Genomic DNA, 16,464 nt, shown 5'->3' on the forward strand with positions numbered 1-16,464 from the left:
AGAGAGACTCACAGATGTTCAACACCCCCCCACCCCCACCCCCCACCTTGGCTCCAGTCGTTCCCTGTTCTGTTCTGAACATCTCAAACCTCCTACTAGCCAGACTTGGGTCTATATCTCACTCTAAGCTCTCCCCATCCTTCATAGCTGGAACGTGTGTGTGTGTGTCGCACTCTTCATCACACCGTGTGTGTGTGTGTGTGTGTAGTAGAGGTCGGCCGATTATGATTTTTCGACGCCGATACCGATTATTGGAGGACCAAAGAAAGCCGAACCGGTTAGTCGGCCGATTTTTACATATATATTTGTAATAATGACAATTACAACAATACTGAATGAACACTTTAATTTTAACTTAATATAATACATAAATAAAATCTATTTAGTAAGTCAATTAGGAACAAATTCTTATTTTCAATGACAGCGTGTTAACTGCCTTCTTCAGGGGCAGAATGACCAATTTTTACCTTGTCAGCTCAGGGATTTGATCTTGCAACCTCTTGTTTAGTTGTCAAACGCTCTAACCACTAGGCTACCTGCCTCCCCATAAATAATGAATCATGTTCAATTTGGTTTAAATAATGCAAAAACACAGTGTTGGAGAAGAAAGTTAAAGTGCAATGTGTGCCATGTAAAAAAGCTAACGTTTAAGTTCCTTGCTCAGAACATGAGAACATATGAAAGCTGGTGGGTCTTCAATATTCCCAGGTAAGAAGTTTTAGGTTGTAGTTATTATAGGAATTATAGGACTATTTCTCTCTATACCATTTGTATTTAATATACCTTCGACTATTGGATGTTCTTATAGGCACTATAGTATTGCCAGCCTAATCTCGGGAGTTGATAGGCTTGAAGTCATAAACAGCGCTGTGCTTCAAGCGTTGCTAAGAGCTGCTGGCAAACGCAGGAAAGTGCTGTTTGAATGAATGCTTACGAGCCTGCTGCTGCCTACCATCGCTCAGTCAGACTGCTCTATCAAATATCAAATCATAGATTTAATTATAATATAATAAACACACAGAAATACGAGCCTTTGGTCATTAATATGGTCAAACCTGGAAACTATCATTTTGAAAACAAAACGTTAATTCTTTCAGTAAAATATGGAACCGTTCCGTATTTTATCGAACGGGTGGCATCCCTAAGTGTAAATATTCCTGTTACATTGCACAACCTTCAATGTTATGTCATAATTATGTACAATTCTGCCAAATTAATTACGGTCTTTGTTAGGAAGAAATGGTCTACACACAGTTCGCAACGAGCCAGGCGGCCCAAACTGCTGCATATACTCTGACTCTGCTTGCACTGAACGCAAGAGAAGTAACACAATTTCCCACGTTAATATTGCCTGCTAACATGAATTTCTTTTAACTAAATATGCAGGTTTAAAAAAATATACTTGTGTATTGATTTTAAGAAAGGCATTGATGTTTATGGTTAGATAAATTGGTGCAACGATTGTGATTTTTTCACAAATGCGCTTTTGTTAAATCATTCGATGATTCAATGATAAATTAACAGGCACCGCATTGATTATATGCAACGCAGGACAAGCTAGTTAAACTAGTAATATCATCAACCATGTGTAGTTAACTAGTGATTATGTTAAGATTGGTTGTTTTTTATAAGATAAGTTTAATGCTAGCTAGCAACTTACCTTGGCTTCTTGCTGCACTCTTGTTACAGGTGGTCAGCCTGCCATGCAGTCTCCTCGTGGATTGCAATGTAATCGGCCATAATCGGCGTCCAAAAATGGCGATTACCGATTGTTATGAAAACTTGAAATCGGCCCTAATTAATCAGCCATGCCGATTAATCGGTCGACCTCTAGTGTGTAGCCCTCTGCAACTCTGTTCTACTCCCCCCAGTCTCTTCCCACGGCCTCCGCCCCCCTGAACGGGTCCCATTTTCCTTCCATAACAGAAACTCTAAATGTTTGTGTCTCAAAAGCTGCGCTAGAGATTACCTTTCCATCAGGGGAAGAATGAAGTGTGAAAAGCAATCCCACTTCCAACCCCACTGCCATACAGACGTTTGGAAGAATGCAATTATGCCAATGACAGATCATTTCTGGCCTTATCCCTTACCCCTATGGATCGGAGTTTACTGTTTCTATTGCTTTTGTTTATGTCATTCTCTGTTGGTCGTGGAGATGGAGAGAGAGACCGTGAGTGAAGCGATGGTGGACTGGTTGAAAGACTGAAAGGCCGCTTAACTTTCTGTGGCTTTCTCTCACTTTTTCTTTCTCTTTGTTTCACTCCCCCTCTCCCCCAACCGCTCTCTCTCTCTCTCTGTCTCCCTCTCTTTCTCTCTCCCTCTCTCTCTAGGTACTCTTCTAAAGGCTGGGTCCTGGACCAGACCAGCATCTTTGCTTTGGTCGATGCCTTTGTACAGAGGTGCAAAGACCTGCTGGAGGTGAGGTCTCTCTCACACACACACACACACACACACACACACACACACACACACACACACACACACACACACACACACACACACACACACACACACACACACACACACACACACACACACACACACACACACACACACACACACACACACACACACACACACACACACACACACACACACACACACACACACACACACACTAATCATGCGTCAGAGCTTTGTGGTCCCGTGTGGCTCAGTTGGTAGAGCATGGTGTTTGCAACGCCAGGGTTGTGGGTTCGATTCCCACGGGGGACCAGTATGGGAAAAAATAAATTATAATTAAATGTATGCATTCAGTATTGTAAGGTGCTCTGGATAAGAGCATCTGCTAAAATGTAAATGATAACAACACATACACTCACAAAAGATAGATACTAATCACAAACACTAATGAACATACACAGTGGCAAGGTTAGAAGAAATGTAAATATTCACACACTGCCATCAACTTCATCTCACCTCTTCTGAATTCTCCACAATCACTTCCCCATTTGTGTCTCACACTGTTGAATACACCTTTTTCTGTGTTGCACTGTTTTCTGTCTCACCATCACCATCACGCTCCTCTATTTGCCCTTCTGCTACCATGTCCCTGTCACACTGACTGTGCTACTGCACTGCTCCCTCCCTCCCTCCCTCCCTCCCTCCCTCCCTCCCTCCCTCCCTCCCTCCCTCCCTATGCTGATACTGTCACACTGTGCTGTCACTATGCTGATCCATGTGCGTGTGCTCGCATGTGTGTACGTGCATGTTTGTGTGTGCCAACGCGGGTGCGTGTGTGATCTGTCTCCACCGGCCTCTAACCCTCTCCCCTCCCAGGTGTGTGACTGCCAGCAGCAGTTTGCCAGGCGGGAGGAGGGCGAGCAGATACCCCTGCCCTGCTTCGCCGGACGCCAGGGGGCGGAGGTGACCCGCAGCCTGCTGGAGATGGAGTCCACGTTCGGACGCAGCCTGCTGATCCTCCAACACGTCCGCAAGGGCATCCTGGACGTAAAGAACACCTCCTGGCACGACGACTACAACAGGTACCGTCTGTGTGTCCGTCCGTCCGTCTGTCTGTCAGAACACCTTGCAAGACGGCTACAAGAAGTACCTCTGTCTGTCTGTCTGGACATCTGTCTGTCTGTCTGTCTGTCCTGGCATGACGACTACAACAGGCATGTCTGTCTAGAGTGGATGGACATCATACTGCTGACCTGTCTGTCTGAATACTGGGTCGTGTTCATTTGGCACCAAACTGAAGAAAACGGACTATCCTAAATGCAAATTTACATTTTTCCTTTGCAAACTGTTTTTCTACAATGAATAGGACCCTATCAATGCTTTACCCTGAATTTTTTTACAAGAAGCTCAGTTGAACGAAAGCACAATGCAAAATATTCGAGGTTTTAAAGATAAGAATTGCCAGCCATTACAAAATACAGGGGTTATATATATTTTTTACGATTAAAATATAGCCTACACTCATGTTTTTTCTTTCTGTGCCACCAAGTGTTTGGATACTACTGGTAAAGATTATGATAACTATCATCTGTGGTTACCAGGTTGTAAGCTAGCCAGCAAATGCTGTAACATGACTGAACAAGGTTAGCGGCTCGTAAGATGGTTTAGAAATGTAAAATGTAATATGGGTCCTAACATTTGAACGTTTGGGCTAGAAACAAGACATTTTTTCTGCAGTAATGGTGCAACGGTCACGAATCTACACTCAGTGTATTATCTTTGGCACTCAGAGGCTGCGGAATAGCAAAGTAATAATTACAACAATTATTATCTGGGTTATTTAGGAGCATATGTGACCAAAATGGTTGCACTGTAAAGTGTTATAGCAGTGTCTGTCAATAGAAGATATGTAGACATTCTGTATGTCTGTTTATATACTGTTTCGATCTACTAGGATCGCTGTTTACTTCTTCTGTCTGTCTTGTACAGTTTACGTAGGCCTATACCAGGGTTTCCGATTGCTGATAATAGCCGGCTTTTGCCCCCCCCCCCCAAAAAATGAAAAGCCGATAAATAAAATTGACTGGCCAATTGTCTGGGAGAAGGGAAAAAATCCCTTTGCGAAATAATGTTTTTTAACCTATTCATTGATAGAAATACCAGTCGATGTAAATATATTTGACCGGTCATGCTTATCATTCTATAGGTTTCTTTGCATAATTTAGTGGCATTCCGTTAGTCGTTATGCGTCTTATGACACACGCACAGCATACTGATACAGAGCCTAAGTTTGGGCGGAAAATCTGTCAGACAGCACGAGAGCTGCTGCTACAGCTCCTCAAATAGCTTGTTCGTTGCTCCTGCATTGAAATGTGCTTTTATAAACCCAATCATTGCGCAACAATTCTAAATGCAATCGCGTGTTAAAAGGTGTTTTGAGGGCCACGATTAAAAAGAGCTACTATTTGTATTTCTTAACTGGTAATTGAAGTGCGCTCCCCATTCGTTAGGGGTGTGCCGACATGGCCGTACTTATATCCGTAATTGTATCTGTAAATTGACAGTTGATAGTAAGATCGGATCAGATTGTGAGGACAGACGCTGGAAGAGGAGAAGCAAGCACAGGGAGTGAATATTTAATAAATAACAGACATAAAACAAAACACGGACAGCGTCGGGACAGGGGAAACATAATGACATTAATGCTGACACAGGGATCAAACTGAGGAACAGACAGATATAGAGGAGGCAATCAATAAAGTGATGGAGTCCAGGTGAGTCCAATGAAGCGCTGAGGCGCGTAACGATGGTGACAGGTGTGCGTAATTATAGGCAGCATGGGAGAGGGAGTGGGAGCAGGCGTGCCACAGATGATACTCGTGATCGAAAGAAACTGTTTTCATATAACATTTAACATTTACATTTAAGTCATTTAGCAGACGCTCTTATCCAGAGCGACTTACAAATTGGTGCATTCACCTATAATATCCAGTAGAACAAACACTTTACAATAGTGCATCTAAATCCTTTAAAGGGGGGGGGGTTAGAAGGATTACTTTATCCTATCCCAGGTATTCCTTAAAGAGGTGGGGTTTCAGGTGTCTCCGGAAGGTGGTGATTGACTCCGCTGTCCTGGCATCGTGAGGGAGATTGTTCCACCATTGGGGTGCCAGAGCGGCGAACAGTTTTGACTGGGCTGAGCGGGAACTGTGCTTCCTCAGAGGTAGGGAGGCGAGCAGGCCAGAGGTGGATGAACGCAGTGCCCTTGTTTGGGTGTAGGGCCTGATCAGAGCCTGAAGGTACGGAGGTGCCGTTCCCCTCACAGCTCCGTAGGCAAGCACCATGGTCTTGTAGCCTAGATGTTGGCTAAATACATCCCTGCACGTTCTCACTGCAAAAAAACTGTGGATTAGGAGCAGAGGGGCGTCTGTGCGTGTGTGTCCTTAACCTGCAGCGGGCAGCCAAGTTTGCTGTCACTTAGTCCGAATGCGCATCATCGTTTCATATTTTTTCCCTTACCCCACTTGTTAAATATTATGCACATTGATAGCTTGATAGCAAACGTCCTCACCATGTTATTTATCATAGCAGCATGCAGCATGCAGCAGCAATCTAAATGATGGGACCAAAAATATGCAAGGAAAACTGATCGGGTGAAATTAGGAAGTTAGTAGATGGAGAAATACAGCTTCACTCTATCCAATCGGAGCAGCAGGATCAACGTACAGCCCGCCCTTCTCTTTACAGACAGCCAGTTGAGTTATTTAGACCACGTAGAACCTCGCACATGACTGACTAATATGAGAAGGATGTGTGCTGGCACCGGATTTGTATTTATTTTTGGATCACGGATAATTACAAATATTCCTCGGATCATAATTGTATCCAGAAAATTGCCTATATCCGTTACGATACTAGTTTTGTCCAACTACTCAGGAACACCCCTACCATTCGCCATTCAAGTGCATCGGCAACTAGGCCGGCTTCAGTGCATCACCCACCACTTTGCAATGAGCTGGAGGCACTATGCATTTTGAGAACATATACATAGTTGTTTGAAACCTGAACGTTTTACTACATATTATGAGGCATGTTTTACCTTGCTTCAAAGTAGCCTAGCCAAAATCAGACCATATTAGTGGAGGCAATTATTTTATAAAGACTTCCATATGCCAATTAAACCAGTAGCCTATTTCTGTCATGTTCTATTGGTTTCTTTCATTGTCCAGCAGCCAAAGGCACAATCCTAGTCATATTAGCAACCCATGCTAGTTGTTGCATCTTTAGATCTCCCCTCTTTCTAAATTTCTACCGGATATTTTAATCTCGGTCACATGAAACCGCTAGCTTGACAACAATGTTTTCCCGATAACTGCATTATGGAATGAACATTCACACACAGTCTTGTGCGCATTGCTCTGCATATAATGTGAATAATTAATAGTTTATCAACATTTTAAGCTAATTTGTTGCATCAGTTTTTTATGTACCCTAGGCTACTGGTTGTATGAATTTGTTATCTATCGTCCCACAACTGTCTGTTTGGAACAGGCTGTTTCTTTCTCGCACAGAACAACAAGCTGACTAATAAAATATGTTAACTTTTCTACTATGGGGGATAGTAGATTGACATAGTCTAGTGATATTGCTGTTCTTACTCATCTTGTTGGCTGATCAAAAGTACATGTGGACAGGTATTCTAACATCTTCAAAGTGTACATTGGAATACAGTAAGAAGGACGTTGCATCCTGGAGTTGCATGTTCTGTGAAGATGAATTAGCATTATCAAAGATGTTATTTCTGTCATTGTGAGCACCGTGGGTGGACACCCTAATCAGGTTACGCACCCAATGCATATGGCTCCGGTGAATTTCTCAAATGTCCATTCAATTAAAATGCTGCTGGTCAATTATCCATTTTCCTAAAGGAAACCCTGGCCTATACACTTATAGCTGTGTCTGTTTTCCACACGCTAATTCCAAACTTGATGGTGTAGGAGTTGGATCAATGCTTGTCCAGACCCGGGACAGTACCCACCAACACCTCTCTGACACAGCATTAATAGATCGTTAGTATGTGTCTGACTGTCTTTTAGATGAATGACCCGGGCTGCGGTGACTACGATGCGTCCCAAATGACGCCCTATGCCCTACATAGGGTGCACAACTTTTTGACAAGAAGCTCAAATGTTGTGCGTTATATAGGGGATAGTGTGCCATTTGGGACACAAGCCTATCTATGAGCGAAGAGGCCCCTATGGGCCAGGCCGATACAGGGTTGTACAGCAACGCCCAACGCCCCTTCTTGTCATTCAGAGTTCCGGTGACAGCAGCCTATTGGACTCCTCATCTGAATAACATGATTAGGGAAGGGGGAGGTGGGGGGGAGGAGGAGGTGGGAGGGAGTGTGTGTGGATCCTCAAGGGACTATCTGCCCCTGTTCCCAACACCCCCGCTGCCACCCCTCCACACCCCTGCGCCAGGGTAGCGGGGGTGTTGGGAACAGGGGCTGGCCAGGGGCTGATGTGTGTTTGATGTGGATGATGAATGGGGGTCGCTGGAGGTCGTGGGGTCGTAATGTTGTTGCCAAGACAGCTGGGCTTGTGTCAGGGGCAGCTGTTTCATAGCCACTCAGCACATTACTATTGGTCCAATCAATACTAGCCTACACCCTGTGGTGTGTGTGTGTGTGTGTGTGTGTGTGTGTGTGTGTGTGTGTGTGTGTGTGTGTGTGTGTGTGTGTGTGTGTGTGTGTGTGTGTGTGTGTGTGTGTGAGAGCGAGTTTTCGCTTACATGTGTGAGAAACTGTTTGATGTGTTGTGTGGGTCACTATTTCACCAAATCATCAATCATGTGTCTGTACATGTTTTAATGTGTGTGTGCGGTTTTGGTAGGTTCCGTGCGGGAGTGAAGGATCTGGAAGTGATGATGCAGAACCTGATCAGTACGGCGTTTGAGACGGTCAACACCGTGGAGGAGGGCGTTCAGCTGCTAGACATCTTCCAGCACCTGTCTGCCCGCGAGGTACACCACACACACACACACACACACACACACACACACACACACACACACACACACACACACACACACACACACACACACACACACACACACACACACACACACACACACCACACACCTGCATTCATATGCCAATATACTTCCACACACACAACTCTACTTTCATTAACCACACAGTAAAACCATGTGGACTGTATATGACTGCACATCTTTTTGTTACGATACGGCTGGCCAGCACATTTCTTTCTCCTAAATGGACCATGCAGCATCGGGCCATTCTATCACTCTAATACTTGGGGAATAGCATTTTTCAACAATAGCAAGGCCTCTGTAGATTATTCATCCTCTGATGCCTTTTAAAGCTTAGGGTGGGTGTGTGTGTGCATGAGTGGTAAAGGACTTTCTCACGCTCAAACTACTTTATGTACTATCTGTGTGCCATTTCATAACAGAGATAAACACTGTCGAGTAAATGCACTCTCTCTCTGCCCTTCTGTCTCTATGTCTTTCTCTCCCTCTCTCTCTCTCTCCCTCCCTCCCGCTCCCTTTCTCCCTCCCGCTCCCACTCCCTCCCGCTCTCCCTCTCTCCCTCCCGCTCTCCCTCTCTCTCTCCCTCCCTCCCGCTCCCTCTCTCCCTCCCTCCCGCTCTCTTCCCTCTCTCTCTCCCTCTCTCCCTCCCGCTCTCCCTCTCTCTCTCCCTCCCGCTCTCCCTCTCTCTCTCCCTCCCGCTCTCCCTCTCCCTCCCGCTCTCGCTCTCTCCCTCCCGCTCTCCCTCTCCCTCTCGCTCTCTCTCTCTCTCTCTCTCTCTCTCTCCCCCCTCCCTCCCTCCCCCTCTCTCTCCAGGCCATCAAGAGGACCATAGACAGGAAGACGGTAGATGTCTATGGTCTTTTTAATAAGGAACTCAACCTGGTCAACAAGGAGCTGAGTAAAAAGGTGTTCCACACCCCTGCCCACATGCCCCTCCACGCTGGACAGGCCCACTGGGCTAGAGCCCTGCGGCGACGCATAGAGAGACCCATGGAGGTGAGAGGAGGGGTAGGGCCAGAGGCTACACATGGTTACGGTCTACACCGTCATTGAGAAGGGGTGATCATTAAGATATTTGTTTTATTGAACTTCATTTGAACTTTGAGGCCATAGGTCAAACCTAGCTTTAGGCCTTTGGAGGGGAAAAGTGTCACATTCAATGAGAGTGAGGTTACATTGGAAGGACGCCTACTGTGTCGGTAAACCCACAGAGAAGAGGTACTGTAAAGGGGAGATGGGTTATAGCAGGCCAAAGTACTGTATAAGGGAGACAGGGGTTATAGCAGGCCAAGGTACTGTATAAGGGAGACAGGGCTTATAGCAGGTCAAAGTACAGTATAGGGGAGACTGGGGTTATAGCAGGCCAAGGTACTGTATAAGGGAGACTGGGGTTATGGTAGCCCAAAGTACTGTATAGGGGAGACAGGGGTTATGGTAGCCCAAAGTACTGTATAGGGGAGACAGGGGTTATGGTAGCCCAAAGTACTGTATAGGGGAGACAGGGGTTATAGCAGGCCAAGGTACTGTATAGGGGAGACTGGGGTTATGGTAGCCCAAAGTACTGTATAGGGGAGACTGGGGTTATAGCAGGCCAAGGTACTGTATAAGGGAGACAGGGGTTATAGCAGGCCAAAGTACTGTATAGGGGAGACAGGGGTTATAGCAGGCCAAAGTACTGTATCGGGGAGACAGGGGTTATAGCAGGCCAAGGTACTGTATAGGGGAGACTGGGGTTATGGTAGCCCAAAGTACTGTATAGGGGAGACAGGGGTTATAGCAGGCCAAGGTACTGTATAGGGGAGACTGGGGTTATGGTAGCCCAAAGTACTGTATAGGGGAGACTGGGGTTATAGCAGGCCAAGGTACTGTATAAGGGAGACAGGGGTTATAGCAGGCCAAAGTACTGTATAGGGGAGACAGGGGTTATAGCAGGCCAAAGTACTGTATCGGGGAGACAGGGGTTATAGCAGGCCAAGGTACTGTATAGGGGAGACTGGGGTTATGGTAGCCCAAAGTACTGTATAGGGGAGACAGGGGTTATAGCAAGCCAAGGTACTGTATAGGGGAGACTGGGGTTATGGTAGCCCAAAGTACTGTATAGGGGAGACAGGGGTTATAGCAGGCCAAGGTACTGTATAGGGGAGACTGGGGTTATGGTAGCCCAAAGTACTGTATAGGGGAGACAGGGGTTATGGTAGCCCAAAGTACTGTATAGGGGAGACAGGGGTTATAGCAGGCCAAGGTACTGTATAAGGGAGACAGGGGTTATGGTAGCCCAAAGTACTGTATAGGGGAGACTGGGGTTATGGTAGTCCAAAGTACTGTATAGGGGAGACAGGGGTTATGGTAGCCCAAAGTACTGTATAGGGGAGACTGGGGTTATGGTAGCCCAAAGTACTGTATAGGGGAGACTGGGGTTATGGTAGCCCAAAGTACTGTATAGGGGAGACAGGGGTTATGGTAGCCCAAAGTACTGTATAGGGGAGACAGGGGTTATAGCAGGCCAAGGTACTGTATAGGGGAGACTGGGGTTATGGTAGCCCAAAGTACTGTATAGGGGAGACAGGGGTTATGGTAGCCCAAAGTACTGTATAGGGGAGACAGGGGTTATAGCAGGCCAAGGTACTGTATAGGGGAGACTGGGGTTATGGTATCCCAAAGTACTGTATAGGGGAGACTGGGGTTATAGCAGGCCAAGGTACTGTATAGGGGAGACTGGGGTTATGGTAGCCCAAAGTACTGTATAGGGGAGACTGGGGTTATAGCAGGCCAAGGTACTGTATAAGGGAGACAGGGGTTATGGTAGCCCAAAGTACTGTATAGGGGAGACAGGGGTTATGGTAGCCCAAAGTACTGTATAGGGGAGACTGGGGTTATGGTAGCCCAAAGTACTGTATAGGGGAGACTGGGGTTATAGCAGGCCAAGGTACTGTATAAGGGAGACAGGGGTTATGGTAGCCCAAAGTACTGTATAGGGGAGACAGGGGTTATGGTAGCCCAAAGTACTGTATAGGGGAGACTGGGGTTATAGCAGGCCAAGGTACTGTATAGGGGAGACTGGGGTTATGGTATCCCAAAGTACTGTATAGGGGAGACTGGGGTTATAGCAGGCCAAGGTACTGTATAGGGGAGACTGGGGTTATGGTAGCCCAAAGTACTGTATAAGGGAGACAGGGGTTATGGTAGCCCAAAGTACTGTATAGGGGAGACAGGGGTTATGGTAGCCCAAAGTACTGTATAGGGGAGACAGGGGTTATGGTAGCCCAAAGTACTGTATAGGGGAGACAGGGGTTATGGTAGCCCAAAGTACTGTATAGGGGAGACAGGGGTTATGGTAGCCCAAAGTACTGTATAGGGGAGACAGGGGTTATAGCAGGCCAAAGTACAGTATAGGGGAGACAGGGGTTATAGCAGGCCAAGGTACAGTATAGGGGAGACAGGGGTTATGGTAGCCCAAAGTACTGTATAGGTGAGACAGGGGTTATGGTAGCCCAAAGTACTGTATAGGGGAGACAGGGGTTATGGTAGCCCAAAGTACTGTATAGGGGAGACAGGGGTTATGGTAGCCCAAAGTACTGTATAGGGGAGACAGGGGTTATGGTAGCCCAAAGTACTGTATAAGGGAGACAGGGGTTATGGTATCCCAAAGTACTGTATAGGGGAGACTGGGGTTATAGCAGGCCAAAGTACTGTATAAGGGAGACAGGGGTTATAGCAGGTCAAAGTACAGTATAGGGGAGACAGGGGTTATAGCAGGCCAAAGTACTGTATAGGGGAGACAGGGGTTATGGTAGCCCAAAGTACTGTATAGGGGAGACTGGGGTTATAGCAGGCCAAGGTACTGTATAAGGGAGACAGGGGTTATAGCAGGCCAAAGTACTGTATAAGGGAGACAGGGCTTATAGCAGGTCAAAGTACAGTATAGGGGAGACAGGGGTTATAGCAGGCCAAAGTACTGTATAGGGGAGACAGGGGTTATAGCAGGCCAAGGTACTGTATAGGGAGACAGGGGTTATAGCAGGCCAAGGTACTGTATAGGGGAGACAGGGGTTATAGCAGGTCAAAGTACTGTATAGGGGAGACAGGGGTTATAGCAGGTCAAAGTACTGTATAAGGGAGACAGGGGTTATGGTAGCCCAAAGTACTGTATAGGGGAGACTGGGGTTATAGCAGGCCAAGGTACTGTATAAGGGAGACAGGGCTTATAGCAGGTCAAAGTACTGTATAGGGGAGACAGGGGTTATAGCAGGCCAAAGTACTGTATAGGGGAGACAGGGGTTATAGCAGGCCAAAGTACAGTATAGGGGAGACAGGGGTTATAGCAGGTCAAAGTACTGTATAGGGGAGACAGGGGTTATAGCAGGCCAAAGTACCGTATAGGGGAGACAGGGGTTATAGCAGGCCAAAGTACAGTATAGGGGAGACAGGGGTTATAGCAGGCCAAAGTACTGTATAGGGGAGACTGGGGTTATAGCAGGCCAAGGTACTGTATAAGGGAGACAGGGCTTATAGCAGGTCAAAGTACTGTATAGGGGAGACAGGGGTTATAGCAGGCCAAAGTACTGTATAGGGGAGACAGGGGTTATAGCAGGCCAAAGTACAGTATAGGGGAGACAGGGGTTATAGCAGGTCAAAGTACTGTATAGGGGAGACAGGGGTTATAGCAGGCCAAAGTACCGTATAGGGGAGACAGGGGTTATAGCAGGCCAAAGTACAGTATAGGGGAGACAGGGGTTATAGCAGGCCAAAGTACTGTATAGGGGAGACAGGGGTTATAGCAGGCCAAGGTACTGTATAGGGGAGACAGGGGTTATAGCAGGCCAAAGTACTGTATAGGAGAGACAGGGGTTATAGCAGGTCAAAGTACTGTATAGGGGAGACGGGGGTTATAGCAGGCCAAAGTACTGTATAGGGGAGACAGGGGTTATAGCAGGCCAAAGTACAGTATAGGGGAGACAGGGGTTATAGCAGGTCAAAGTACTGTATAGGGGAGACAGGGGTTATGGTAGCCCAAAGTACTGTATAGGGGAGACAGGGGTTATAGCAGGCCAAGGTACTGTATAGGGGAGACTGGGGTTATAGCAGGCCAAAGTACTGTATAAGGGAGAGAGGGGTTATGGTAGCCCAAAGTACTGTATAGGGGAGACTGGGGTTATAGCAGGTCAAAGTACTGTATAAGGGAGACAGGGGTTATAGCAGGCCAAAGTACTGTATAGGGGAGACAGGGGTTATAGCAGGCCAAGGTACTGTATAAGGGAGACAGGGGTTATGGTATCCCAAAGTACTGTATAGGGGAGACTGGGGTTATAGCAGGCCAAGGTACTGTATAAGGGAGACAGGGGTTATAGCAGGCCAAAGTACTGTATAAGGGAGACAGGGCTTATAGCAGGTCAAAGTACTGTATAGGGGAGACAGGGGTTATAGCAGGTCAAAGTACTGTATAGGGGAGACAGGGGTTATAGCAGGCCAAAGTACTGTATAGGGGAGACAGGGGTTATAGCAGGCCAAAGTACAGTATAGGGGAGACAGGGGTTATAGCAGGCCAAAGTACTGTATAGGGGAGACAGGGGTTATAGCAGGCCAAGGTACTGTATAGGGGAGACAGGGGTTATAGCAGGCCAAAGTACTGTATAGGGGAGACAGGGGTTATAGCAGGTCAAAGTACTGTATAGGGGAGACAGGGGTTATAGCAGGCCAAAGTACTGTATAGGGGAGACAGGGGTTATAGCAGGCCAAAGTACAGTATAGGGGAGACAGGGGTTATAGCAGGTCAAAGTACTGTATAGGGGAGACAAGGGTTATAGCAGGCCAAAGTACTGTATAGGGGAGACAGGGGTTATAGCAGGTCAAAGTACTGTATAGGGGAGACAGGGGTTATAGCAGGTCAAAGTACTGTATAGGGGAGACAGGGGTTATAGCAGGCCAAAGCAATCCTCTGATATATGGAGATTAACCTTAATGAAGCCAGGCTCCAGTTCTCTGTAGTACTCTATGGGGAGTATCAGCCAGTTAGGGGTTGGAGCAGGCCTGGCTGCCCATCCAAAGGCCTATCATGGCAGGGGGCCAGTCCATTAAGTCCAGGGCACAGATTCATAAAGCATCTCAGAGTAGGAGTCCTACCGATCTATGATCAGGTCCTCCCAGACTGTCCATGTAATCTCATTCATTATCTGAATGGCCAAACTGATCCTAGATCAGATGGATAGGGGCCCAGACATGGCCTTGGCATCTGTGTGTTTTAAACACAGCCGTGTCTGCCTGGTCTCTTTGCTTACACAGAGCATATGGCTGGAAGGAACGGCTCTCTGTTGAAATGCATCTTTCTGGATACATTAGGCACCATAGAACAAGGGAGAACATTCATTCTACACAGATAGGAATTTAATAAGTACTTTTTATCAAACATTTCTCCATCAAGTAAGTGGTAGTGAGTGTGCAAGGATACAGAATATACAACAGAAGAACTATTCCTTAGCAACAGCATCCTGTTAACGTTGGAGACCCTTCCTGTCCATCTAAGGTCGGTTTTGATACAAGTTGCTATCTGCCTTTCTTAGGTCGTCTGTATGTCCGTTGCTCCTTTTTTAAAACTCTTGTTGAATTACCGTGTGTGTGGTTTGAACCTCTCCCCTGCCGTAGGTGGTACAGTGTGCCCACTTCATGCCCCACATCGGGAGTGGAGAGGAGGTGCGTCTGGCGTACAGCCAGCTGGTCCAGACCCTGGATGAGTTGGTCCGGAGGGTCTTCTCTGAGTGGAGTCAGTCTCTGGACCGACAGAGTCTCAAAAGGCTGGACCAGCCACTCATGCTGCGCTGCAAGGAGAAACAGGGCATGCTGGACATCAACTTCGACAAGTGGGTTCATACCGGAGGACACACACACACACACACACACACACACACTCGGAAGGTGGAGGAGAGTTTTAGGAGAGTTTTCGCAAACGCAGACAGGCGGTTAGAGGACGCGTCACAGCACATGTGGATATTCTCAGGCTCACACGCCCTACTGACATAAAGACGCACGCCGGGGACTCTCGCTCCCCTCGACACAAACACCTTCTGTATCAGACCTCGGTCATGTGAACACTCCCTGTCCTTGGTTGTGTGTAGGAACATGCTGCAGATGTTCAATGAGGTCCACTACTGGGAGCGTCTGCTGTTCGAGATCCCCCACTACGTCTCTGACGTCTACCAGAGGAGAGAGGAGCTCCGCAGCATGAGGGAGAGTGTCCTGCTGGTGGTACGAGACTACAACCGGTACAGACACACACACACACACACACACACACAGACATGCACGTAGACACACACACACGCAAGCGCACACACACGTGCATGTAGACACACACACACACACACACACACATGCGTGTAGACACACACACACACACACGCAAGCGCACACACGTGCACGTAGACACACTCACACACATGCACGTAGACACACACACACACAAGCGCACACACACGTGCATGTAGACACACACACACACACACACATGCGTGTAGATACACGCAGGCACGCACACACATAGATGTACGCAGACGCGTACGAACGCACACACGCGCGAGCGCACACACACGCTGTACCTAAGTCTCTCACATCCTTGCTCAGTACGAGGCAATTTGGACTTTAAGCCTCTGTATACACAGTGCCTGGGACCCTGCAAAGTTCAGCACACCCAACACTGCTTGAAACTGAACACACACACACACTGCGAAACACTTCAGATTGAAGCACACTCAGAGTGGATGTGAATTAGCACGTGGCAGGCCATGCATAGCATAATGCTCACAACTTACTGTGAGAAGAGTCCTAGCCGTAGGTCAAGTGTGTGCATACTGCATCAACAAACTGTGTGTTAGTGTTTATATATGTCCCTGCAATTAGGGTGTCCATCCACTCTGCCCAAACAAGCTTTGGTGATGAAATTTCACTTCATTATGTTATAAAATACATTTCACTAAGACAAATATGATTGTTCACGTTCTGGATCGTTCAGTGGGG

At 47.0% G+C, this 16,464-nt stretch overlaps 1 protein-coding gene across 1 annotated transcript in view; it reads left to right on the forward strand.

Annotated features, from left to right (window-relative positions):
- Positions 1 to 16,464, forward strand: part of dnah2 (dynein, axonemal, heavy chain 2) — a gene marked incomplete in the record, with an annotated part of 180,590 nt that overhangs the window by 34,570 nt on the left and 129,556 nt on the right. The window contains 6 exon segments of the mRNA XM_029760275.1: positions 2,331 to 2,418; positions 3,280 to 3,485; positions 8,298 to 8,427; positions 9,271 to 9,453; positions 15,097 to 15,311; positions 15,567 to 15,713. Coding sequence (XP_029616135.1) covers positions 2,331 to 2,418; positions 3,280 to 3,485; positions 8,298 to 8,427; positions 9,271 to 9,453; positions 15,097 to 15,311; positions 15,567 to 15,713 — 969 coding nt within the window.

The sequence above is a fragment of the Salmo trutta genome, chromosome 8, assembly GCF_901001165.1.
Source record: "Salmo trutta chromosome 8, fSalTru1.1, whole genome shotgun sequence".
Taxonomy (NCBI): domain Eukaryota; kingdom Metazoa; phylum Chordata; class Actinopteri; order Salmoniformes; family Salmonidae; genus Salmo; species Salmo trutta.